At 43.0% G+C, this 26,373-nt stretch overlaps 1 protein-coding gene across 2 annotated transcripts in view; it reads right to left on the bottom strand.

Moving 5' to 3' along the window:
- LOC310964621 (vang-like protein 1) overlaps nt 1-26,373 on the bottom strand; it is a 63,848-nt gene that overhangs the window by 26,334 nt on the left and 11,141 nt on the right. For both annotated transcript variants that reach the window (XM_083937815.1, XM_083937816.1), the window contains exons 2-3: nt 23,431-23,678; nt 12,429-12,555 (exon numbers count right to left, since the gene is read on the bottom strand). In XM_083937815.1, coding sequence (XP_083793941.1) covers nt 12,429-12,555; nt 23,431-23,501 — 198 coding nt within the window. In that variant the 5' untranslated portion in view covers nt 23,502-23,678. The remainder of the gene's footprint in view (nt 1-12,428; nt 12,556-23,430; nt 23,679-26,373) is intronic.

Genomic DNA, 26,373 nt, shown 5'->3' with positions numbered 1-26,373 from the left:
AAACATCTGATATGGATAATCTCCTGTTCCGTGCTACATGAGTGAAAGGGCAACTTCACGTGATTCGCCAGATATTGTGCTCATATGAGAAAATGGCTTACGTTGCTTGTAAAGCACTTTCAATTTTCTTGTTAAAGAGATGTTTTGCTGATCTAAACCCAGGTCTGTGTAGTGGCAATGTGGGCATTGTGTTCAAATCAGTCCCCACGGAACGGAGCATACGGACTAGGCAGATATGCCACCGCGTTTTGCGCCATCCGGCAGATTTCGGCAGATCTACAATGGTCCAGGCTCACCAACCTTTAAGGTGGACCAGCCATCCTCCTCTTAATGACAAGCCACTCCTCTGTGTTTTGTTCAGCACCAACTTCGTCCACGTTATGACTTTTTTTTTTAAAGCATATTCTCTGTCCTGGAGGAGTGACTCAATGAAAGGAGCTGGTCCACCTACAGTGACTGTAGGTAGACCAGCTCCTACATTGAGTCACTCCTCCATTCGACACCTTGCAAGCACTGATAAGTACATTAACAGAACCTTACCTGGTGTTTCAAATAATTTATATAGCAAAATTAGTGAGAGGATTCAATTTGGCCTTACGTCGACAATGCCCATGTTCGAGCCCTGTCTCAATGCTAATGAAATTTGGGAAATTGTTGTTGTTTGATCCTTACTACTCTACCTGGGCTTTCCCTCAGCCTGCAAGGCTAAAAATAGACATTGGTGACCCACATTTCCTTAGAGGATTAACCAACCACCACAGGCTGATCTGGTTCAGTACCAGCAGCCTTGCAGGAGGCCCAGTCCCATTCATCACCTGAAAATAGGTGAAACGGAGAGGAGCAGTGAAGAGACTGGGAACAAAGAGAAAAAGGGCGAGGGTGCAGAAATCCTCGATAACAAGACAGCCAATTAAACGAGAGGGATTGATCCAGAGAGAGAGGGAAAGTAAAGCGAGTGGCAGTTCAAGGGCCACTAGAGAGGATTACTGTGCACACAAACACCATGTGAAATCCTCCTCTCCCAACTACATTTGAGGCGTGAATACACGCACCTCTACTAAACACCTGTCAGGTCTACCCTTGTCCGACATCCAGGGGTGATTTATTCAACTCAGACAAGGTTTTACAAGCGATTCCTCTGCTGTGGGAGAAGCTGAGGCGGTTCAGCGGTGACTAAACAGCTGAATAACGGAAACATCTGATATGACGTGTTTTCACAAATCACTCAACAGGACAAAAGAAGAAAAGAGAGAGAAGAGCTGGGACAATAGGGGTATCTTTAAAACTAGATAAGAATTTAAAGACTTGCTTTACTTCTCTGATGTTATTCTCATAATAGCAACATTTTCTACCACAAATGTGACACAAGCCGCCCAAACTGTCCAATTACAGTTTGAATTGGTATCTTTGTAGCCACTGTAGCTCTGACATGCAGTTAAAATTTCAGGAAGTGCACATTAGCTAAGGCAGCTAATGCTGTAGGCTCAGAGCTCAACTAAAATATTTAAACATTTTGAAAAATCAACCTATTTGTATTTTTGCCAAGAGTTCGATGAGAAGATTAATACCTCTGTTATGTCTGTATAAAATGTGAGGATAGAGCTTGGAAGGCTGCTAGCCTAGCTTAGCTTAGCAAAACAAAAGACTGGAAGCAGGTGGGTCACGGCTAGGCTGGATCCATCCAAAGTTAATACAAAATAATAATACACTTATTCACTTATTAACACATCAATGATGCTAATTCGGACACTACTTCCAGTCTTTATGCTAAGCTAAGCTAACTGTGTCATGTTTAGCATACAGACATGAGAATCAAATCTAAAACAGTTAAACTATTCCTTTCAAGAAGCACATTAAGCACTAATACACTATCTTAAAACTTTGCAATAACTTTAACGACTGGCAATTTGTTTGGCCACCTGCAAAACTAAAAAAATTAAAATTCAGGGAGGGTCTTACAAATTATGTACAGCCAGGAAACCAAAGCACAGAAAAAAATAATGTTTAAAAAGAGCAGTAATGTAGCACTAAGGCAGGCTGTGTGTAACAGCAAAATGTGCAGCCAGCTCTTGTGGAAATCACTTCCTCTATCACACCCACCCAGGAAAAGATACGACATCATTAAAAACATTTGAGCAGGGCAGTTACAAAAGCATTGCGAGAGCGGTTTGATGAAGAGGCAGAATGTGCCATCAAAGTATTTCTTCTTGATGTAAGGCCAAGCTTGAAACTACGTGCTGCAATATGATACAGTCGCCGTTGAGCTTTTAACACATTTAGAAAGACATTTGAACTGCACACAGGCGCTTGTTTGGATGCATCATACTGCATTACAGGACTGCTTGTTGGGATTGGAGGGATTTCCTGCTGGTACGGGCATTTGCTCAGAAGGCCTTTAGGGAGTTTTTGATGATGAATTATATGATAGTTCCAGCTGTTTGGGTTTTTTTTTACCAGAAAATTTAAATTAAAAAGCACCATGATTGCTTAAAATACTAGTTTTGCAGCTAAAATTAGAGAAACCAGAATTTTTCCACATACTGACTTGAACAAATTCTTTAACGCTACACTGAGAAGGTATATATAGCACCCAGGCGACATACACTGACATGCTATGTCGACCAGTGTGCATTTACAAAGCTTTCAACAGAGTATTTCCTGCATTCTTTCTCCACCAGAGTATAAATAACAGCTTTTGTCTCTCACAGTAAATCAAATATCCACTAAGAGCCTGTTTTCTGTTGTTCAGCCATAAGTGGGCTGCAAACAAAGCCCCTCGCTCAGTGCAGGAACAAGTGCACTCTACTCACTCCTGGGAGGCAAGGTGTGTTTGTGTGTGTTTGTGTAAAATATAGCAACATGCATTCCCAAAGAGCTCTTCACGGCCATTTAAAACCACTTTGGTTCAAACTGTGGACAGCGTGTGTGGCTGCCAAGAACTTGTCAGGACAAGAAAGAGAAGCACTTCAAAAAGTTGCTTCGACTAATTCGCTGGATCGAGGAGTGACGGTGAGACAACGGGAGACTGACAGCTGAGAAGCGCTTAATAAAGAGGTAAATTGCATTATGGTTGAAATGGATTATTCACAGGAACGTCAGGTAACCATGAGGGGAATAGAGAACATCTAATTTAGCATTTAAAAACGGTGTAAATGTGCTGTAACCATTATGTAGTAGAGTAAGAGCTGAGCGTAGAATTCCACTTAAAAATCTAAAGATTTTATTTAGGAGTTTCACTTTTAGACTGTGCAATGCTCTGTTATTGGAAATGTTTGAATCACAAGTGTTGGAAACAATCCTATGTAGTATCACTGGATCCAAATCTACAGATGGTAAAATACTTATTATTACACACTAATATTAGTGTAGCCTAATGTTGGACAGTTTGACCAATATGTTTTACCAATTCTGGTGGTTTCATGGTATATCATGGTTTTTCTTCTTTGCATGACTGGGCTTTATCATAGGTTTATAATTCAATTCAATTCAATTTTATTTACAGTGCCAAATCATAACAAAAGTTATCTCAAGACACTTTACAAACTAGGTAAAGACCACACTCTATGACTTATTTATGATAAACATAGACCCAACAATTCCCCCGTAGAGTACGGTGGCAACGAAAACCTTCCCTTTAACAGACAGGAACGTCAGACAGACCCAGCTCTGTGGAGGACGGACATCTGTCTGCACCGGTTGGGGAGGAAGAAAAGGAGAGAGAAGGAGAGAAAAGACAGACAGATGGACAGAGAGAACGTCTTTATAGTGGCTTATTCTACAGTCAGGAGTACAAAAACATACCGTTTGGCGGTGTTATTTTGCATATGTACAATAATAAGTGTCACAAATTGTCCTGTTAAAGAGAGTTAGTTGTTTGTGGCTGTTAAAAAGATGTAAGAGGGGTATGCAGTTAATAGGGGTCCCAACTGTACTGCTCTATGTGGCAAACAATATCATATAGACTTACAGCAAATGCTTCAACTATACACTGGTATGCCAGTAAAATAAAAAATCTGTTATTCTTTTTTTTTCTTCTTCTAGTTGTGTGAAATATTTCCAGTAGGGCTGCAGCTAATGATTATATTCACTGTTAACTCATCTATAAACATAAAAACATGCCCATGAGATCCCAAAGAACAAGGTGACATCATCCACTAATCAATGAATCGACGTATTCTTGCACGACAGCAAAGATACATGGACAGTGACGAAATCAATGCCAACTTCATTCGATGGTTTTAAACGTTCATATCAAACACTCAGCTAAAGCTACCCGATGACAAACAACACACACTGCTTCAGGTAATGTATTCTTCATCATGACCAATTATATATTACTCAATCACTCCAGAAAACACATCTCGGGAGTATGTTTAACTTTGTACTGCATTGACCTAAGATCAACATCAGAGCGCTCTAATATTTAGGAGACTTTAACTTGTAGAGATGTATTAATAGCTTTGATTAAGACCTAGTCCACACGAACACAGGTATTGTTAAAACCAAACTTTTATGGCCCCTGGTCAAAAAGAAATCCTGTCCACACCACCCGTGTGATAATAAATATCTCTGTCCACATGAAACCACAAAATCCGCCTCTGTCAGCTGGTCGCGTCTAGAGCACTGCACAAGTCTCCATGATACAACTTACTCAAACAATGTCGACAAGAAATTGCGGTTTTCTCGGTTTCCCTGTCCACACATGACTGCTGAAACCGGGCTTCAAAATAAAATTCACCCTGGACTCCGCTTAAAATAAACTCGGGTTTCAGGAGCCCACAGCCGTGGTTACGTGTGGATGAGAGGCCAAACCGTGCAGAGAAATACACAGTTTAAAAAATACACGCGATGGTATGGACGACCACTTTGTGAAGGAATTTTATCTTTCCCTTCGCTGCAATTTTCCCTTTAGCGGTTTGATAAGTCCATGCTTGAGCTACTCCCACATCTGTAATCTAATCACACAGAGAAGTGCTTATTCTTTTGGTTTGCGTTCGAATGATCGGTTGCTGCCGTCTGTTCCATTTGCTGGCACAGAACTGGGGAAAAGGGCTTTCGCTTACTCCGCTCCTTCTGCATGGAACATGCTGCAAAAGACTGGAGAATAACTGAACTGATTTCTTTGAATGCTTTTAAATCCAGGCTGAGAGCACTTGAGACGACCTCCTTTACTTGTAACTGATTTTTTTTATCATTTCAATTGCTGTCTGTATGCTCTAGCTTGGCCAGGAATCCCTTGAAAGAGAGGCTTTTAATCTCAATCAGTGTCTCCTTTGCTGCTGCTACATTTAAAGGAATACTTCACCTTCGACATGATCTTTTCTCGCCTAGTGTTGCCTTGGAATCTTGAAGATTACTCCATTCACCATGGAGGCATGCGAGAAATTTTCTCTTCAAGAATTCAAGGTGAGGGTCAGGGTGAGTAATAATCAAGTATTCCTTCAATGCAAACAAGCTCTGTGAAAATCCATCTAATAGATGTCACCCAACATCTACAGTGCATGTAAAGAGAGCGAGTTTCTGCCTTAGCGGGCCTGCATCCTGGGTCCAACAACCTATTTCTATAAGACCTGGACATCCAGCAACAGTGAGCATTAAAACGTCATCCTCCCTTTCTCAACTTTTGTTTTTCTGCGGTCACTGAGACATTTCTGTTTTACCTGGCTTGATTTAGTCCCTGGTCCAGAGCTGGCCAGTGGAGGTGAGTTAGTATTCGAGTCTTCTTCTATGGAGGTGACAATCACTTCCTTTATCTCCTCTATAGTCTCGCAGATCTCAAGCACCTGCAGCACTTCGTCTCCCGCCTCCATCACCGCTGGCGACTGCATCCCGAAAAACCTCAACCTCCAAACTTCACCTCAGTCCAGTTCGCGCAAACATCGTCTCCGTTCTCGGCACGCTGCTTTCCTTCCCCTGATCCATCCGAGAGGGTGTGTGTGAGTGTGTGTGTGACCTCCCTGAATCTCTCCTGATCTGCAGCCCAGCCCCGCTTTATCTGTCTTTATATAGAAATCTCTCCCATCATGCCTCAGGAGGTATTGTATGGGACTGTGCGCTCGCTTGCCACATAATGTCAGGGGCTTCATGGAGAAAAGGCAGCGAGCGAGGGAGCGCGGAGAGAAGGAGCGAGGGAGAAGAGTTTGGGTGGGGGAGTGATGAGATAGAATGTCCTGACAGCAGGAGGAAAGGAGGGGGGATAAAAGGATGGATGGATGGGTGGATGAAGGAGAGGGGAGGAAGAGGAGTGGAGGAATACAGTAAGTAAACAGAGGAGAGTAAACAAAACCAATTAGGTGCCATCGCTACACTCCACTCAAAAGAAGTGTGTCTCCCATCCTCCTCACTCTCTCTCTCCTTCTTTCCTCCCTCCCTCCCTTTTATACATCTTGCCCTGAAGGCATCTTCTCTCATTCTTTGCTCGCCTCTTGCCTCAGCGCCACTCTCCGTTCATTGCTTCTGACCCAGTGAGCACCGTGGCATCGCCGTGCTGCCACTGGCAAGGCTGCATGTGTGTGAGTGTATATGTGGGGAAGCTAAGACCCCATCGGGTCACCCAGCCAACTGACCAACAGTGGAACACGACAACCTGACAGCTTGTGTTAAAAGGATTATTCCTCTGGGCCACAGAGCTCCATCATTCTCCAAAATTATTAAAAACAAATTAACAACACACTGTTGCACTGGCCGATGTTAGCAGGAACACAGGCACTGTAGCTTATTGTGACTCAATCCCACATACACATGCCATTTATACTCACTAGGGCCTCATATGTTTACTATTCCGCAGCTGAAAATAGTCCCTAGAAATGCACGCCATGTGACTAGCCATGTGAGTAGTGGGATTGTCACGATAATAGAATTTCAAAGTCGATATCTATATCCAGGAAAATACTTCATACTATATACCTTTTTTTTATATCACAGGAGGAATATACCCAAAAAAGAAGGCAGAATTATTTAGGATTAGAGTACAAACATCAATAACAATACTTTTTCAAAGTTGTCTCATAGTTAGCTGGTCGCTAGCTTGATGATACCTTAGTAAGTGTAATTCTGGCGCTAAATCATCAAACGGAGAAATATGGTAGAGTCGCTTGGAGCTGGACATGGCTAACACTGGTTAGCTTGGGGCAGTACGGTGAAGGCATTAAAGCGGCTTTTTTAGCCACTCATACTGCTCATGATAACACCAAACCTCTGCAGTTGCATGAGAAGAGTCCCTACACAGAAAACAAACTCTCCCGGATTTCCTTGTAAATAGTTGCCTCTATGGCTTATTTGATATATGTAAGTGCCGAAAAAGACTTCAGCAGAGATAACTGTTTAATACTTCAATGTTTTCTGATTCTAAATCCACCATAAAGACCGGGGTGACGGTCTTTAAGACGCTTCGCCACCTTTGTTGTGCTACTTGTTTACATCCTTGGCGGTTAGCCTTTTATGCTAAATACTTCCAAACAGCACTTTTGCTTTGTTCACTTTCTACTAAACCCCGTAGTGAAGGTCCAGCAGCAGCCCTAGCTCTGTTCAGACAGGTCAGTGTTGTTCACGTGATGAACCAGCAATCATGTGCTCAGAGAGATGAGCTATAGCTTCTGTCGGCAACGCTACTGGATGGCGTTACACGTCAACTGGAGGAGGCGGAGACTGTACTGTTGATGCCAAAAGTCTCGCGCAAAAGTATCTATACTTTTGCAAGTTACTCTCTCATCCAATACCAAAATTAATTACCAAATTTTAGCATCTATTTTAGAATATAGTCTTTTTTTTTGACAACCCCAGTGAGCAGTTGTAACGTCACCAAGCCTCTAGAACCACTTCTTTTGTGAAGATGCGCAGATGGTATGCATTTTTGCAGTGCCTTTTTGCAATGATAATCTAATATATTAAATCAAAGCCAGATATCAGGGAAGAATTCTTTGATAGTGCTGACCTTACCTTGAGTCTTTAGCTCTCTGAGTGCAATTACACTACTCCAATGGGTGCCCTGGAAACTAACATGGACCCCAACATCTGTTTGCTTATCATTTTGCATCGCTCTACTAAGTTCCTTTCAATTCTCAACTGACGACTCAATGATAAAAGGCAGAAAAAATGCCTTTAAAGATCGACCACCCAAAAAAAACCCCTCTCCAATTCAAGTGTTAAGAATATCTTCCCTTTTTTTCTCTCTGGCTTTTTCCCACCTACAGAGCCACTTCTGCACAAAGCAGCGGAATAACCGTGAAGCTCAGGAGACTGAGCCAAGGAGCACTCACCACAGGAAAGAGATGACAAACATGAACGCAAGTGCTCTGCCTCTTCCAAATGTCTGACATGGCTGCCTGTGTCTGTCTTACAGAGTCTGGGGCAGCGGAGATACCTGCTCCGTAGTCTGCCAGGGACTGCCATCAGTGGAACTACTGTTACCACACCGAGGTAAGCGAGCAGCTGAGATCACAAAGCAGTCGGGTTGAATGAAATGAGCTACAGAGGAAGGTGAAACAGTAGGTGGTCTAGGGCTGAGGACGGGCAAGGAGAGAAAGGTGAATCAATGTGCATCTTATGTCCATCATACAAATCACTTTGAGCCAAACTATCTTTAACTATTTCCTTGCCAGAAAGCACATGATAATTGCACCAATGAACACAAGAAGTGGTGAACGCAGGGGCAAAAATGTGTTCCTCCTCCAAACCGCTCATAAACATCTAAAAATAATCCCAGCTCCACTTTTCTTTCCCCACTTGATGGGATAGGAGGGCGCTAATTCTCAAAGAATGCTTTATGGTTTAAACATATCACATTACTCATGTTTGACACCTCATACAATGCCACTACACATCACAGTCCTAAGCCGCAAAGCTACCATGCTACATTGACCTGAGCTACTCCAATCCACCCCTCGGTAGCCACTCAAATATCCGGTTTCGTACAACAACAGTGGAGTGAATTGACCCAATTACTCACATAATTGCGTGGCAGTTCACCTATAGAAGTTCCATTCCTCAGTACAAGCTATACTCAAACTATATTGTCTATACTATACTTAACTTCATTGTCCAACACCCAGCTGGCAAAATACAGCAGAGGCGGACTTGCTACAGGCATCTACCAATACCACTCATTCCCACCTTTAGATTTAACTGCTGAATGAGCACTTTTTCACATTCACAAATTAGCATACAGCCTGGAGCAACATGCTGGGTGTGTTCTATTCAAACATATCAAGCACCAAAGTGGTACATGATCAACCTCATTTACAAGCAGCGTTGAAATCCCATTTCAAATAGAAAACGTGTAGGGATGGAAATTGGACATGATGATTGATGTTATTGATACCACTGCCGGTATTGATTCTGCATACATCAGTCCAAATAGGAACTGATAAACTCAGTTCAATTTATTACAGGTTCTCAAATGGAACTGGTTCTCGATTCCTATCCCTCAAAACATGTAGAGACTCGGTCATCATTAGCTGCAAAAATGACCAGGATTGCCTACAAAGAAGGGTGATTTTATAGGAATACTTTGCAGTTTATACCTAACCTAAGAACTGTGTTCCAACATTTCGGGATACACTTATTTGCTTTCTTGCATAAAGTTAAAGGGAAAGATTGAAACCACTCTCTTATCTGTACACGAAATATGAAACTGTTTAGCCTAGCTTAGCAAGAAGACTCGAAGCGGGGGACACAGTTAGCAAAGGTAACCACCTCTAAAGCTAATTAGTTAATTAACTCATTATATCATTATATCGTTTGTTTGTTCTGTACTAAAACCAAAGTTTTCCTGGAATGTCCACTGGTTGCTTGGCAACTGGTCATAGCCAAGAAATAGTCAAGTCCATAACCCCCTGGTCAACAAATAAGGTACAGCATGTTTATTATTGAGGTTTAGAGGTAGTCTGCAAGCTAGCTAAGCTAAGATACAAGAACATTGCTAACCTGCTGCTCGTGAAAATCTGCTTTAACCAAAGGAATTATTTAAACAAACTAAAAACCTAGTCAAAAAACACATTGACTTTGAGACAAGGTAACCAGAAACCCAAAAATGCTACCTCATTTCTGGGTTTTAGGACTCCTCCCTACAGCTCTCTACTTAGAAACAGACAGTCGAGACACTCCTATTAATGTGGCTCAAGGTTGCAATGATAATCTTCTGTATCTTGTGAATGCTTGCTGCCAAGTGAAAAAAAACTCCATCTCTTGTTGTGAGGCAAACCCTCTAAACAATGCTCTGGCTGGCTTGGTGTTAATCACAAATCTACAGCTGTGTTTTCCGACACATTTGAATGTAAAGCAACCCATCCTCTTAAAGAAATCCTGTGGTGAGGCATCACAGACAAATCAAAGCCATTGGAAACTTTTGTGCTGAATTGTGAGGACATCCCCGCCTGGAGCGACGTGCTGCTCTGTCAGCCAAGACTCTGATTAGGTCCCAGCGCTGCGCAGTTAGACTCTGAGACTAACTGACGCGCACAGACACAAAATATTCACATACAGGAGCATATGTGCGAACCAGAGTGCACAAGCACACAGACACAGAAGGATTTATGCTGAGCCTCTCTCTCAGTAGAATTGGTGGCCCTGATTACTCAAGCTAAAGCCAAACACTCCCCGCCCTGTCAGCAGCACCACTGCAGGCCACGGCATGAATAAGACATGAAGAGCAAAATACTAAGGATGGCTGTGCTCTGTGGCAAATCCTGTCATGTGTTAAAATTAGACACAAAAAGCAGTCACACACATTGCTAACGAGTCTTGCCACAAGGGAAAGTGAGCACCAAGTAGGTCAGTAAATGATTTTGAACGTTGGAGCGTCTGGGTGTGTTTGTGTTTGTCATGTTTTCCCTTCAGCGGGGTTAAGCCGAACACTTGATGAAGGCAACTGTGCCAGACAGTTGTTTGGTTAAAAAGCGCGGATGAGTGTTGGTTAAACAGAGCCCTTCCTTCAATAACTGCGTTTGATTCTTGCCAGCAGCAAATTTCTGCTTTCAAAGCACGCTGGAAGAAGAACTACACGCATGAAACTTTCCTCTTAGTTATCTGAAAGCATGTGGACTGGGCTCAAATCAGGAGAGCCTCCTCTAAGGAAACTTTGACGCCTCACTTTGCGCCCAGAATATGCGCCGTCTAACCAGCAAAAGAGGAGTCGGACAAACCCGAAACACACTAGCGCCATGTACTTTCAACCATGCGCCATAGATCGTCTAAATACGGCCCTAAATGTTTTTATTTTATTTTTTAAAATTGCCCAATTTAGCTATGAGTCAATATCTTTCTTTAAGGCTGATAAAATGAGTGCGTTCTGGCTCAACTGCCAGACAATACGCAAGGTAACAAATTGGCTATCACTCATTTTTTTTCACTGTGACTGTTTCAAACCAAGGACTCTTGTATCCCTCAAGTGCTTCCAGGAATTTCACGTCTGAACATGCCAACTTGCAGCCAACCTGCTCAGCTAACACAGCCCTATCTGATCAACCTGTCTTTTGGTTGTTCTGCCTTTTATCTGACTCCAGGAAAACATAACCGCACAGCTGTTTGCTATATGAAGTGAAAAAGAGTCTGTAGACTGTCTATTTGGCAGGACCAACATCTACGAACCAGTGGCCAAACCAACACATCCAGATGGTGTAGCCTGTACATGACAATTTCGGTAAATACCAATTTCGGTAAATACTTGAGTTATCGTTTAACGTATGCTAAAAGAAAAGATTATTTCCATAAACACTTTTCCTACCTTGTATTTCTCGGTTATAAAATATTCCATCACATAATCCATTTTTGGAGCTTGCAATCACAGAGATCAAAGTGAGCATGGTCTCTGAGTGCAGAGTTAGAATTTTGACTGACAGTCAAAAATAGCTAAGCTGCTGTTTTCGCTTGGTCTGGACCATTTTGGCGGGGGGCCACGGAAGCAATCTCCCCAACTCTCAATGAGCTGTATCATGGATTGACCAACTCTCTGCGCAGAATTACAGTGTTTGCTTCTGACAAAAGGGACAGAAACAAAGTTGTGATGACCATAGATGCCTGCTGCATCCATATCTGAATAGATATTTATTTCTGATAGACGTCCTGAAAGTGCCACTCCAGACCTTCCAAAAAGTGGACTAGCCCTTCTGGCTTTTGCCCTCAGCTACCAGATGGTCTGTCCCAGCCCAGGCTGAGAAACACAATTATCATTCCAACTCATTTCGACTAGTGACTGATAAATCTCCTGTACCTCTAAATCCCTTATAAATCAGACCAGCAGGGATATCCCCTATTGGTGCTTTTAAGGACCTCCATAAACCAACTTATGAAAACATTATTCAGCAATGGTAAATGTACAGATATTCTGAGGTGATTCTTCATGTAAAATCATGCGTGAAAGGCGTCTAAAGTGGTTTGGATGCAGGATTGGATTTGACGTGATGGTGCAGTGGCGTCGTGTTCAGCCCTACCTGGACCTGCTCACCCCGAACAGCCGAGTCACCCAGCAGCGGCTCTGCAGGCGGCGTGTTAATCGTTACGGACTTTTCTGAGCGGCTGTCTTTGCTGCGGGACTTGTGCCGGTCCCGGCTTCGTTCCCTGTAAAACAAAAACCACACATCACAAGGAGCCCACCACAATTTTTCCAGAGTTCTGGGTGCATATACATTTGTCTTTTTTGTCCGACCAACAGGCCAAAACCAAAGTATCTGGTTACCACTGAAGAAAACTAAAACAAACGGCCAATTCGAATAAATAATGAGCTGAAAACAGATATTTTGGGGGAGTTTTTGCATTTAAAAAATGACTTACATGATTCATCGGTTGTTAAAACTGTTGCAGATTCAAATTTCCTGTTACAGACTAATCATTTCAGCTTGAGAGAAAACTGTATATCTTATGTATTATCTTGTTCTGAAGCAGTATTCACAAGTTTAACTAGAATTACCAATTTGCAGTTGTGTGACTCCACCGACCAGTCAAGTTGCAGTTTACATCCAAACTGTCCAAACTTACATAATAGAATAGGATACTTTATTGATCCCAAGCTGGGAAATTGCAGTTTTGTTTTTTTCAGAATAGAAATACTTAATATATGCAGTGAAGACTTTAAGGAGTTATTAAAAGTGATTAATCGGATGCTACACCCACCCTGTGTTCAACCATGCAGCACGGACGATCTGTACAATCACCACAGTTTATAAGATTACCCTTCTGTTCTCATGATGTCACAGGGAAGTTGACCTTTGACCTTTTGGATAACAATTATCTTGGACATGTGGGACGGCTGGAATGGCAGCGCACAGTCTCTAACACTCGTAATATACACTTGCAACTGAAACTGGACCACTGAAATCCTGAAATAGACCTGAAAACATTGCTGCTCAATTATCAGCAAGTAAAACCCTCACATCGGAAAATTTGACTCAGTGTGAAAGTTTTCCGTTCGGATGACGGATTAAAGAAATGAATTGTTCTACATTGATCCTATTTCACAGCAAAAGAGCTTAGCGGACAACACACAAGTCTTGGGGACAAGCATGCTGCAAGCGACACACACACACACAGTTACATATATGAGCAAACTGTTCATAGAAAGAGAGTGTGAAAGCAGCCGGCTGCTGTTTAAACCAGATAAGACCGGAGCAGCTCGCTGTGTGGAGGTGGAGAAATTAAAGTGTGCTTTGTTTCTCATTTCCGATGGCTGCAGCCCATGTGAACTTTGCCCCGCATTAACCCCTCCCTCTACATCCTTCCTCAACCCTGCATCACTCTCACTACCACCCTCTGTCCCTAACATATGGCCTCCATTTGCCAAACTGACCCCCTGCACTTTACAACCCTAATCCTGCACAGAGTGTGAACGGCGGGTCTCCTCGTCCTCCGCCCCGGCATCACCATCACCATCGCCACATGGCACGGTGCCCGCTCTGCAGCTCTATTACCACAGAAAAGCTCAACAGCCCCGGTTAATCCCTTGTTTGCTTCCCTCCCCCTCCAGCTGCTGACATTTGGACATAGTACTACAGTATGTTATATATCAAAATACTGTCTAAAGTTTCATTTGTACGACAGCTACGACAGCTACATATTTCCCTCAGGAGACCAGAGGGTGTAGAACATACATGTTTTAATGCTCAAAGACTTTTTTCTCATACTGGCTGTGGGAACATACCTGTATTCCCCCTCTTTCTACTATCCAACCCCACCTGCTCATACAGAAGCTTATTAAAATGCGGGTTAACCCCCTCATCGTTAAGTGGTTTTATCCGTTTTTAACGAATAGGACCCAACAAGTTAAGTTAACAAACTCCCTCGTGCAACAACAAAAAACTAAGGAAGTGATCTATGACCCCAGGGGGACTGAGCGTTCATGACCTGGTGACCTTGAACAATAATGTTATTAAACAGGTGCTGGGTATGGCTCTCTAACAGCACAGGCTAGGTCCAGACATATGAGCATCCTGAAAACTACCATGACAGTGGTGAGTCACTTCAGTCTATCTATGAGAGTTCTGTCACTACACCCCTCACACGTTCAATTCCCCGAATATACGCTGTGGCCTTCGGGAAGAGAAGCCTATACAGAGCCAGCAGATGGAGAAACAACCGATTAAATTCTCTTTCCTCCCGTCTTCTATCTCTGCACTCAACAGAAGTAGCCTTTTGTACGGGGGATGGGGAGGAGGTCTCACTCTAAACCTTTTTATGCATTTATATGCTTTTAACGACATGATCTATTTATTGCTGCATTTCCATTACACAAAGAGTTTGATGCCACTGACGTGTCTACGTCTATTGTATTTTATGTTGCACTTTGATGCAGCAAGACAAATTTCCCTATGGGGCCAATAAAGTGTATCTTATTTAAATAGTGCAGTTGTGACATTACAACCAAACAGAAGTCCTGACAGTTGGTTTAAAGGCACAGTTTCTGAATACGGACTGTGTGCATTCTGTGGATTGAGCGTTATGATACCTTGACAGACGTGCTTTATATATAACTTTCTACAATATAGGACTTATAAAGCTGAGGACCCTAAAAACACAACGATGCGCCGAAATATGCAAAAATGCTCTATAGTCCTGAATGAACAGGTATCATTACATTCTGTAGATCCATCACTACAAGCAGCACCGTTCATATCAGAATCAGAATCGACTTTATTGCCAAGTATGTAAGCAGGTTACATACCAGGAATTTGACGTGCCGATTTTGTGCATAGCGGATACAAATATAGAAATATACACAGAAACACAGAAAGAATACATATGATTTAGCACAAAGAAATAAATAAAAAAAGACATTAAAATATTATAGATATAGAATAAAACATAAAAGTAAACTGTGCATATGTGCAGGTGATGGTGTTAATGTAGCACACCTGGAGTATGTGGACGTTAATATAACGCGTAATGGTCGGGGGGGGTGTGGGGTGGGGGGGCAGATAGAGGTAGATATTATTCATTCATTCATCATCATTCATCTTCAACCGCTTATCCCGGGGTCGGGGTCGCGCGCGCGGGGGGGGGGGGGGGGGTTGTCTAGTCTATCGCAGGGCACATACAGACGAACAGAGACAGACAACCATTCACACCTACGGGCAATTCTTAGAGTAACCAATTTTGTTTAATATTATACATACTCATGTGATCCACTGTCAATATAACAATATGTATTAGATCAGCTTTGATGTTTTCAAAGTCACACACAAAAAAAATGAAAAAAGAAAGTTTGGATAAAGAAAGTCTTAGGCACTTAATAAGATCTGGTGCCACTTTACGACAGCCTTATACTGAACTATATGCGACAAACACAAGTGACCCCTGAGCGCTACTTTCTCACACAATAACAATTCATAACCATAAAGTACAGGATATCCTGCCTGCGGGAGTAGCAGAGGAGTCGGTATGATTGACAGCAGTGGAACTGTTACAGTTGCATTGGATGGGAGGGTTTGGATTAAAGGGTGTTAACCAGTCTGCTTTCCGCCTCTATTCTTGCACTTCCCTTCCAATGTGGACATGATTTCCTACAGAAAATCAAAACAGCAACCAATGTTTCAAACCTGCACACAGTATAAAAAAAAGCTAATTTTCAATAGCCCGCAGCCACTTCACTCACCGACGCTGACGTATTCATGTCTAATCAATTCAGGAGGTTAGTTTTCCGGAAGCTTTTAAATTAGAGCTATGATTATTACTTTAAGTATTATGATGGCCATCGTCGTCACTGTAGAAATGGTTATTCCAGCGGGAGTCATCCTCAGTCAAAGGCTGACGCTGATTCTGATTATTAATTGGGGAGGAGAGGGAACCGAGAGGAGAACTGGGAAGCAGCGGGGCTCATAAAGCAGTGAGCCTACTTCAAAGTCATCAGCGGAATTATAAGCAGCTCTGGGGGAAAAGGAAAGGTAACGGCTATAGTAAGTAAAGACCAGAGTGTAGGAGGAGGTGTTACAAAGAAAATTCACCCTACTACTTTTGAAAAAAACAACAGATCTATGGGATTAAAGTTGCATACTCTATCAGATATTGGTGCATTTATCCTAATCCTGTGAATAACTAGGCTAATATGCCAATTATGATCTTTCTCTTAAACTAAAATATTCATTCATTCATTCATTCATCTTCAACTTGTCCCTATCGGGATCGCGGGGGGCTGGAGCCGATCCCAGCTGACATCGGGCGTGAGGCGGGGTCCACCCTGGACAGGACGCCAGTCTATCGCAGGGCACATAGAGACAAACAGAGACAGACAACCATTCACACCTACGGGCAATTTTAGAGTCATCAATGAACCTAACAAGTGCATGTGTTTGGATGGTGGGAGGAAACCGGAGAACCCGGAGAAAACCCACGCAGACACGGGGAGAACATGCAAACTCCACACAGAAAGGCCCCCAGTCGGGATGCGAACCTAGAACCTTCTAGCTAACCGCTACACCACCGATAGAGAGAGAAAAAAACAAGCAGAGTTACGCTTTGCTGTCATTTCTTACGGAAAGTATGAAGTTAGCAGTAACGGTTTGAACGCAGCAGTGCAGTGTGTGTTCATCTTAGGCTATTTGTCGGGAAATAAATGTGAAAACTCCTCAAGAATCAGGCAAAGTTATCGTGAGTCACTTGCTTACCCGCTGATTAAAGTGTAAGTCCAGCAAAATTGGACCACATCGTCTTTTTCGGCATGAAAACACTTCAAATAAGCCAGTGAGAGAGTTTTTTACGTGGATCAGCCATGTATAGAGAATGCCCGTACGGACGCTAACAACTCCCGGTTCGCTAACTAGGTTGTTGGTAGGGGTGGGCAAAAAAATCGATTCATGGAAAAATCACGATTCCTATCTTTTAAGATTCCTAATCGATTCCTAACTTCCAAAAATCGATATTCTCACGATGCACACTTCACAGCTTTCCTAGAACACTGTTGCAGGAGGCTACCGGCTAGTCAGTCACTGGTCACCGCCAGGCTGCTCGTCATTGAAGGCAAGTGTTTGGGCGCACTTTGGATTTGACAACCTCCAGGGAAGGAGAAGCTAGACACGACTAATTATATATGCAAGGTTTGCCAAATGAAAGTCAAGTACTGCAACACTATGAACGTAAAATGAGCAGTCATTCGCATCTCCGTAGTCAAACCTGCCAGCCCCATTTTTGTAGTGCACCCGTATCCTGACATTTATGGTAAATGCATTGAAACTGCTCAGAGGAGCTGGCAGGAAGGTAAACACTTTACTGTCATTCTGTGTCACTCTGCAGTATAAACTCTGACCTGCAGAGAGGAGATGAAGTATTATCTTTACACTAACACACCACATGAAATACAACTCTTCTCAAATTGCGTTGAAAATATTTTTGTTGTGTAAAAGTCCGGTTTTCAGTTTTCAGAATAAGGTGTTACACAAGCAGGCCCAAATACAAAATAAATATGGGAATAAGATTAATTGCATCATATTCTCATAACTTTTCACTGTGGAATTTCAGGATAAAACGTCTTTCAAAATATACTTTACACAAAAATATAACATTTTATAAAAAAAACTACAACCAGGCAAAATACCAGTTTTGCAGTATTACTTTTGTACAATTTTATTTTGGAAATATTCTGAGAAATAAGGCAGCTACTAGCCTACGTGTGGAATTGTATCTATGTTAATATGAGAATTGAGATGTATACAAAAAGTTGTGGAAGTTAAGCATGAATAAATTACATTTGGTCATAGATTTGCCTTTGTGTGTTTACATTTCTATACCTTTGTCAAAAAATAAAGTATAATCTAATGTTTTCATGCCATAGTTAGGACTGGGGGAGATCCTGAAACTAGTGTTAATTCAAAAGTTGATTGTAAATCGAATCCCTACACAAAGAACCGTAATCGAATGGTGAGACACCCAAAGATCCCCACCCTTAGTTGCTGGTGCTTCCATGCTACTGCAGAGGCTTGGTGCTATTTTGAGCAATATAACCTAAGTCCACCTTTAGGCTCAGTTAACCAAATGGGTTAAACACAGCAGGTATAATGTCCATTTGTGTATCCCACAACAGAAAGTAAAGGAACACCTGCTTCTCAACATGCTGAGAGACTACGGATGTGTGAGAAAAAGGTGCAGAGATGATGAGTTAAACAAACCGAACAACAGCGTTTTGAAATGCGGAAAGGAAGCGCAGAGGCGAGCAGACCTGTGGGCAGCCAGGGAGTGGTTTGAACAGATCGGCCTCTGTCTACAAGCCCCTCCCCTCCCTCAGTCCGTTTTCTAATTCCCCCTTCAGCATGCTTCTAGGGGAAAACACACACACACACACCTTTTCCCCCCACCACACCCCCTCCCACATCCTTTTCCTGCCTCATTAACATGCAGCCGGCTCGTTGGTATTCCAACAGCGTGCTGTGCTATGATTTGATTAATGGAATGTGACTTCCAGCGTGGATCCATGAAACGGGTTTGGCTTTTTTGGAACAGTGGGGAGGGGAGGGGAGGGAGGAGGGGTCCTGTGAGGGCAGAGATGCCTGGCGAGCTGGGGCAGAGTCCTGCCAATTAGGCTCTGGGAGCACCGTTTCCCTCCAACACCTGAGGATGACTGCGGCTTCGATCGCATTCTCCACCTCACACAGAGACAGAGAGAGAGAGAGAGAGAGAGAGAGAGAGAGAGAGAGAGAGAGAGAGAGAGAGAGAGAGAGAGAGAGACAGAGACAGAGACATAGACAGAGAGACAGAGCGAGAGAGAGTGATAGCAGGATGCTATTGGAAAAGTAGAGCCAACCGGTATGGCTCGCCAAACTGTCTGTGGACCAATTTGTTCTATCTGTGGCTGGCAGGGCAACCCACACACCTGTGTGACACACAGCATTGGGTCACTGCAGCCGCCCGAGCCAAGGCAATGGTGGAAGGCTCTGCCTCGGCCAAATGAGTAGAGCCATGATGCCAAATAGAAACTGACCAACCACACACTCAGCTGGGTCATCTCAAACCCATAAACACATTATAGAGCAAAGAAGGGAGGGCGAGAAAGCAATCAAGAAATCAAGTGCTCTGTGTTTGATGGGGATGCTAAAGGGAAAGCTTTCTGTTAGCGTATGAGATCTAACAATCAGGGTTTCAAACTTCTTGGTAGTGATAAATGTGCCTTTAAAGTGGCATTAGACATGCCCGTGTCCACTTATGTGGGACTGGAAGCTGCACTAAAGATAATCACCACTGTAGCATGTGATGTGTGGTGTCCCAGGATGAGTTGAGGGGCAATGGGTGTGATAAGCCTAGCTGCTCTGTCAGGATTAGCCTCATGCAGATAAAACTCATGCTAGAAAAGAAAAGGTTGCACGTCCTGATGCCTGAAAGTCTGAAATGTTAGCTATTCCAAACGGTCACGTCGCAAGGTGGAGTGTAAAGCTTTCCACCATAGAGAGGGATGAGACATGTTTAATCTGGCAGATAAGAGAGAATATTATCAGGAAAGTCTCTCCTGGAGGACACTGAGAGTGTTGCACTTTGTGTGTTCACCTGAGGGGTGTGTGTGAAGCATGAAAAAAGTGAGCAGATCAAACCCCAGCACAGCGTGAAGTGGGTTTTAGATTGTCGATTTGGGGAAAAAATGGTCAGACAGTCCCCAGGCTCTGTGCTGAGAGATCACACAGCCAATGATCATCAGTATTCTGAGTGTGTGTTTTTCTGTGTGTGTTCAGACTTAAGCCGTGATTTAAAACTACTCATCAAGAAAGACCGATTGGTGGATATGGGGGGAAAAAAACGACTAAAATTTAGCGCTCGTCCGCTTCTATTATAACAGATTTCAGACTAATAAACGGGGGGAAAAAAACAAACATTTTACAGTCAACTTAAAAATCTATATAAAATGTGTATAAAAAGTCTCCTTGCCATAATTAAGAAACCTCCACATTAGAAGTGCAAATGAATTAGTTGGAATGACTCACTCAGTCCCATGCGAATGCTGTGTGCTGCCCAATAATTGGAGTTATACCAATCAAAAGAACCAATTTTCCACATGAGCAGCTGCTAATATGAGCTTCACAATTTCATAATCATTTTAAATACTCAAAATTGACACAGTGCAGGAGGGCAAACTTATATGGACATAATATTTTATTTTATTGTCTTATTTTTGCGGATATAAAAAAAAAAACCCACTAAATGACCAGTCTGATTTAAAAACCAAATATAATATTTACATAGTAATAAATATTGAAAGCAGGGAAGCTAATTTGTCAATGATCGTGCTCTGCACCATGGCAACCTCTTGCTACTTCAAGGAAGTGATGTGGAAATAGAATAGAATGACTGAAGAGTGAAAATCACGTTAATGCAAAGTAATTGTGCAGCTCTGGATTCTGGCTAAATCCAACAATGCATGGGCCTCACTGACTGTAATACCCATCGTTATTGAAATTGCTCTCCTGTGTATTGGCGTTTTGCTCTGTTGCAACTGAACACGGTCAGAAGGGAATGAGAGAAGAAATGGGTGTCATCAGCGCGTGTTGCCAGGATACAAACTCAAACCCCAAAACCCTGCGCCATCTGTTAATGAAGACCTGAGCTTTTCCTCTCCCAATCTTCTGTTACATTCTGACAAATGATGTTTAAGATTGACTCCCAAATATGCACACATAACAATACGACGACAGGATTATGTGAACTGTGTGATTATTTGTATACGGCCGCGTTCCCACGTGGCTGCATCCGTTCCGCGTGTCAGTGTAATTAGACTACAGTGATCCAGAACCGCCTCACGCGTGGCATCCCTCTGCGTAAAAAAAGATTACCTTCTCAGGCGACGATGGCCAGGCGGTTTCAAAGGCAACTTCTTTTTTTTTTTTTTAAATATCAAATTAGAGGCCAGCCGGTGGCTTTGGCACGCTTGTGGTAGGAGCGGAGAAGCGGGAAAGGTTGGCGGGGATGCCCATATGTTCCTATCCAATTTGCTGTCACTCAGTTGAAAGGCTTAAGAATGAGAAGCAGCGGGGGAAAGGAGCTCCCACCGCCACCACTACCCACTAACCCCCATTTTTGACTCCAAACGAAGCGAGACCACTTTTGCCTTGTGTAATTTTAAGCTACAAGGGTACATTCCTGCACAGGGGAATGCCAGCCAGTTGGGGAACGAGTGATACGCCTGCGCCTACCCATCCTCAGAGAGTAGCCAGGAATCCATTTAAGGAGGAGGGGGGGAGGCGACACAGACGAGAGGTCAAGAGCGAACGAGAAAAGGGGCAGCTGCCGCATTCATATCACGACGGACACATGGGAGGGAAAAAAAAGGAAAAAAAGTAGAGGAAAGAGATAAGGAGGACAAGGAGGAGGATAAAGAGTGAAGGGGGAATGAGACCACAACAGAAAGTGGCTGACAACAGGTGACAGCGAGAGTGGGCGCAGCAACGGGGGGAACCAAGAGAGATATATGGCGAACAAGCAAAGGGGGGGCTTCGATGACAAGGGAGGGGCTGTTGTGGAACAAGAGCCCCCTCTCCGATGCCCTCCTCTCATCTCTTCTCAGGCTCTCAGCCATCAGTCAGTGAGGCCTCTTCGGCACCTGTCTCCCGCTGCCTTCCTGAGTTCCTGTCGACCACAACCATTTCACCGCTGACAGACTAATGCGCCTACACGAGCTGGGGGCTCCGCGCATGCTAGGCCAGAGAGGACGACACACGAAGAGGTGGGATCAGAGGGTGGACATGTGTAGGGGAGTAGAAATCCAGGGATAAGAAAGGGTATAAAGATAAACGGACTGACTGATTCTGTCTATTAGCTGGTTAATTAATCGGTTAGTCTATAAAAAGCCTTTTCAAGGAGATTATCTATGTAAATATTAACAACCTTGTGAGAAGGAAACAACACCTGCTACTTGTATCATATGACTTGCTGCCAACAGGAGTTTGAGACATGGGAGGAAGAACTTTTTGTCCCTATTTCTCATGACATATAGGAGCAAGGGTATTTCATTTTATGTGTCAGAAGCCAGAGGGGGGAGTCCCTGGTTCCAGAAGTTAAAGTCCCATTCATATTTTTTCCATGGACAGCAGTTATGTTTCAATTCAATCGTCACGCTAACTTTAAGCAAACTTACAAAACATCACATGAAAGAAATGCGAATTAGGCCCCTATCCATCCCCTGTTTTCGAGCGAATAAACTATGGCTACAGCGACTGGGGCGACTGTGGCTCAGTGGAAGAGTGGGTCATCCTCCATTCGAGAGATTAGCGGTCCGATCCCCACCTCCCCCGGTTCACATGTCGAAGTGTCCTTGGGCAAGACACTGAACCCCGAATTGCTCCCCGTGCTGCGCATGGGTGTGTAAATGTGGTGTGAGTGGTTAGATTAGATTAGACGGTATGTAGATGTCCACTGCCATCAGTGTGAATGTCTGTGTGAATGTGACAAACACTGTAAAAGCACCTTGAGTAGTCAGAAGACTAGAAAGGCGCTATATAAGTACAAGTCCATTTACCATTTACAGCGTAGCTCCATCAGAAGTCGGTGCTACACGTTTTATCGAACTTTGCCTGCTTTACTAATGGCACAGTTCAAAACACACATAAAGACATGTGAATAAAAACAGCACTCCTTTGACTTGGATGGACATGAAACTCTCCCCATGCATTAAAAAAAATATGTGGTTCTTTAAAAGGGAAAAAAGTCGTAGATGCAAGCACGTGTGTATAAAACTTCAACTCCCATGATGCATTTCAGCGAGAAACACTGAATCACAAGGCTTAAAATTGACAGGAAAGTGTTGACTAGAATGATAAATCTTTATTTCGTTAAGCTAATGAATTATTAATCAACTAACTGTATTAGTTGGTAGATTATGTATTTAGTCTTTTAGCAAGTTTAGCTTATGAACAGCAGTCTCAGTCCTGGTAGGGATCCAGTGATTAATAAAGGACATTTATTTCAGGTACCCTCCAGGTGAAAGCAGACAGGGGGAAACAGAATTATTCACAAAGCGGGATTGAGTCTTACCCATGCCTGTGGGATCCCCGGGAGCGTCCAGAGTAGTAGGAATAGCCCGAGTAGGTGGACTCTGTGTCCATGGTGAAGCCGTCCCGCCCTGGAAGCAGGCCTCGGGGCTGACGCAGCGGAACCTTGCGTGCGGTGTTGTCGAGCTAGACGCGATCAACTGGCTCGTTCAAGAGGCTGACCGAGGTGGCGAGCTGTCGGCAGTCAGGCTTGAAAGCGACCCTGGGGGCGCCCGGTGAGGAAACATCAACCTGGAGGCAGGGGGGGAGTGAGAAATTTGAATTGAAAATGTGAAATGTCCGGGAAACCTGCCAACACTTGTGTTGAGAGATGGAGAACGTTACACAATCAATCATTTAACTCACAGGCATTTTAATCACATCTATTACCATTTGGTATTTGTTAGCACACCTCATGCATACACTCAGATGGGCCTGTGTTTATCTGCAGCTGCGGTACAGTCTCCTGGCTAGGAAACACTGCTTCTGTGAAGCAGCAATTTGTTCTTATTCCCCTATGGCTGACAACTGTTGTTCAGAGTGCAGTTTGAAATCTGTGACACGCAGCAAACTATTTAAGCCTGACACTGACAAGCTTTGAGACTCAAACACAGCGAGAGTGAGGTGAAGATAAAGGTTCCTCTTTTTTTTTTTTTACAGAGAAGCTCAATAAGATGGAGGTGTCGCCAGTTTGGAAGTGAGTCTCAAGGCGTACTCACACTATCCATCCGTACCGTGCCCAAACAGGTTAGTGCGTTGACCAGCGTGAGTGCAAACATACCGCGCCTAGGTACGGCACGCTTGCCGGCCACGGCCCGTTTGGGAGAGGTGGGCTTTTGTAAAGCACGTTTGCAAATGTACGAGCGTGAGGAAAGATTTGTAAACAAAGTGACGCATCGCGATGACGTCAATCAATGCGCGTGACGTGCTACAGCGTGATGACGTATAGGCAGCAAGAAGCATTCTGCTGAGGACCAGGAAGTGTGAGTACAAACGGGCAAGTTCCCTAAATCACGGGGCACGGTACAGACAGACAGTGTGAGTGCGCCCTCAGGGACTTAGGATGGCAAAGTAATGTTTACTTTAATAAACAGTCGATTGTATCAGTTGAATGCGTGTTAGATTTCCATTACTACGCTCCGGAGGCAAACTGTCACAGCAGTGATCAGAAGATGGCATTAGGGCTACAGAGAAAATGAAATGAATGGCTTGTGGCTAGGACATGCTACATTTGGAAATAATGAAACTCTTTCAGTGAAGCGTTCCACAATGTCTGCACCAACACTTGCACACAACCCCAAGATGCATTTGATAAGAGGCTTGGATAACATTTCAATCAAAGATGTTCCAGCTTTGTTAGGACTGTAAAATTGCTTTTGATAACATTTTTTTATTTATAGCCGTCGATTAGACACGCAGAAGCATGTAGTGTATAGCGGACACAATGAGTTGTAAATTGATGAGTCAAACACCAAAAATGTAATCTATTTCAATTCCTATTCATTGACTTACAGTCACAGTCATCATATAAAATCATATCATATAAAACATTGCTGTTGCTTGTCTTTTCTCTATTTCATATCATTATAAATCCGACACTTAAAAAAGAAAATGTTCTGGGCGTAGGATTGATTATACTGGAAGTGGGGAACACAAAACACATGGATGCTATTTATTTACACCCATTTATCTAGAAAAGAACACTTTTAATAACTACAATACCAATTAGTAGTATTAGTAAAGATAGTGAGACTTGTTGCTGCTCATGGGAGGATTGTCAGGTCTCTGTAAATCATGAATCAGTCATTTACTGTGGTCTAGACCTACTCTGTATGTGAAGTGTCTTGATAACTTGAGTTTGAAATATAAATAAAATTGAATTAAACTGTATGTGGTTAGCACTGTCGCCTCACAGCAAGAAGGTTCCAGGTTCGCATCCCGAGTTTGCATGTTCTCCCCGTGTCTGCGTGGGTTTTCTCCGGGTTCTCTGGTTTCCTCCCACGGTCCAAAGACATGCACGTGTTCGGTTCATTGATGACTCTAAAATTCCCCGTAGGTGTGAATGGTTGTCTGTCTCTGTTCGTCTCTATGTGCCCTGCGATAGACTGGCGTCCTGTCCAGGGTGTACCCCGCCTCACGCCTGTAGTCAGCTGGGATTGGCTCAAGCACCCCCCGCGACCCCGACCCCGGGATAAGCGGCTGAAGATGAATGAATGAATGAATGTATCAGTATTCTAATACTTTTCAATACCACGCGTTGTGAGATCCACATCACATAGTATCCAAGCTATAAAAAAAAGCAGATCTACAATCAGGATATACAAATAACCAACTAATGATTCTCTTTCCTGTCGTTTTGTGTGTTCAGTGACTTTTGCCGCATCAGCAAACTGCAGTCCTATTTTATGTGCCGAGGACTTTTTTAAGCTGTGGTTTTGAGTTGGTTTTTTTTACTACTATTGTAGGGAAGTACAACCTCAGAATGAAATTGGGTTCTGCCAAAACTGGATTTAGTTTCATCGATCGAACACAAGCTGCTGCAAAGGGCTGCTACTAGAGCGGTGTCTTGGTTTGAGATACTGCAATTTCTCTTTGAGATTAATAAAGCACAAGACCACAAAAATATAATAAACGATAATAAAATTGAAAATATAAAGCACCACCCATCAACTAAACGAACCCAACAAACATCACACGTGCATATACTATTGGTTTTGAAAGTAATCTCAGACAATTATCATTTAAATAACAAACAAACATAAATAATAACCTGCCTTCAAATCGACACAGTATCAAAATACTTTACATGATACATAACGTACAGTAAGTGCATGGATATTTTCTTACCCCCCTACTTAACATTCCTATTTTCTAATATACGCATACAAAGTAGAAAAACTAAAGAGAACCAAACAGAGATCTTGTAACTTTAAGTTTCCCCAGCTGG

This window comes from Echiichthys vipera, assembly GCF_963691815.1.
Source record: "Echiichthys vipera genome assembly, chromosome: 23".
Lineage (NCBI taxonomy): Eukaryota > Metazoa > Chordata > Actinopteri > Perciformes > Trachinidae > Echiichthys > Echiichthys vipera.
This window is presented reverse-complemented; position numbering and strand designations above follow the sequence as displayed.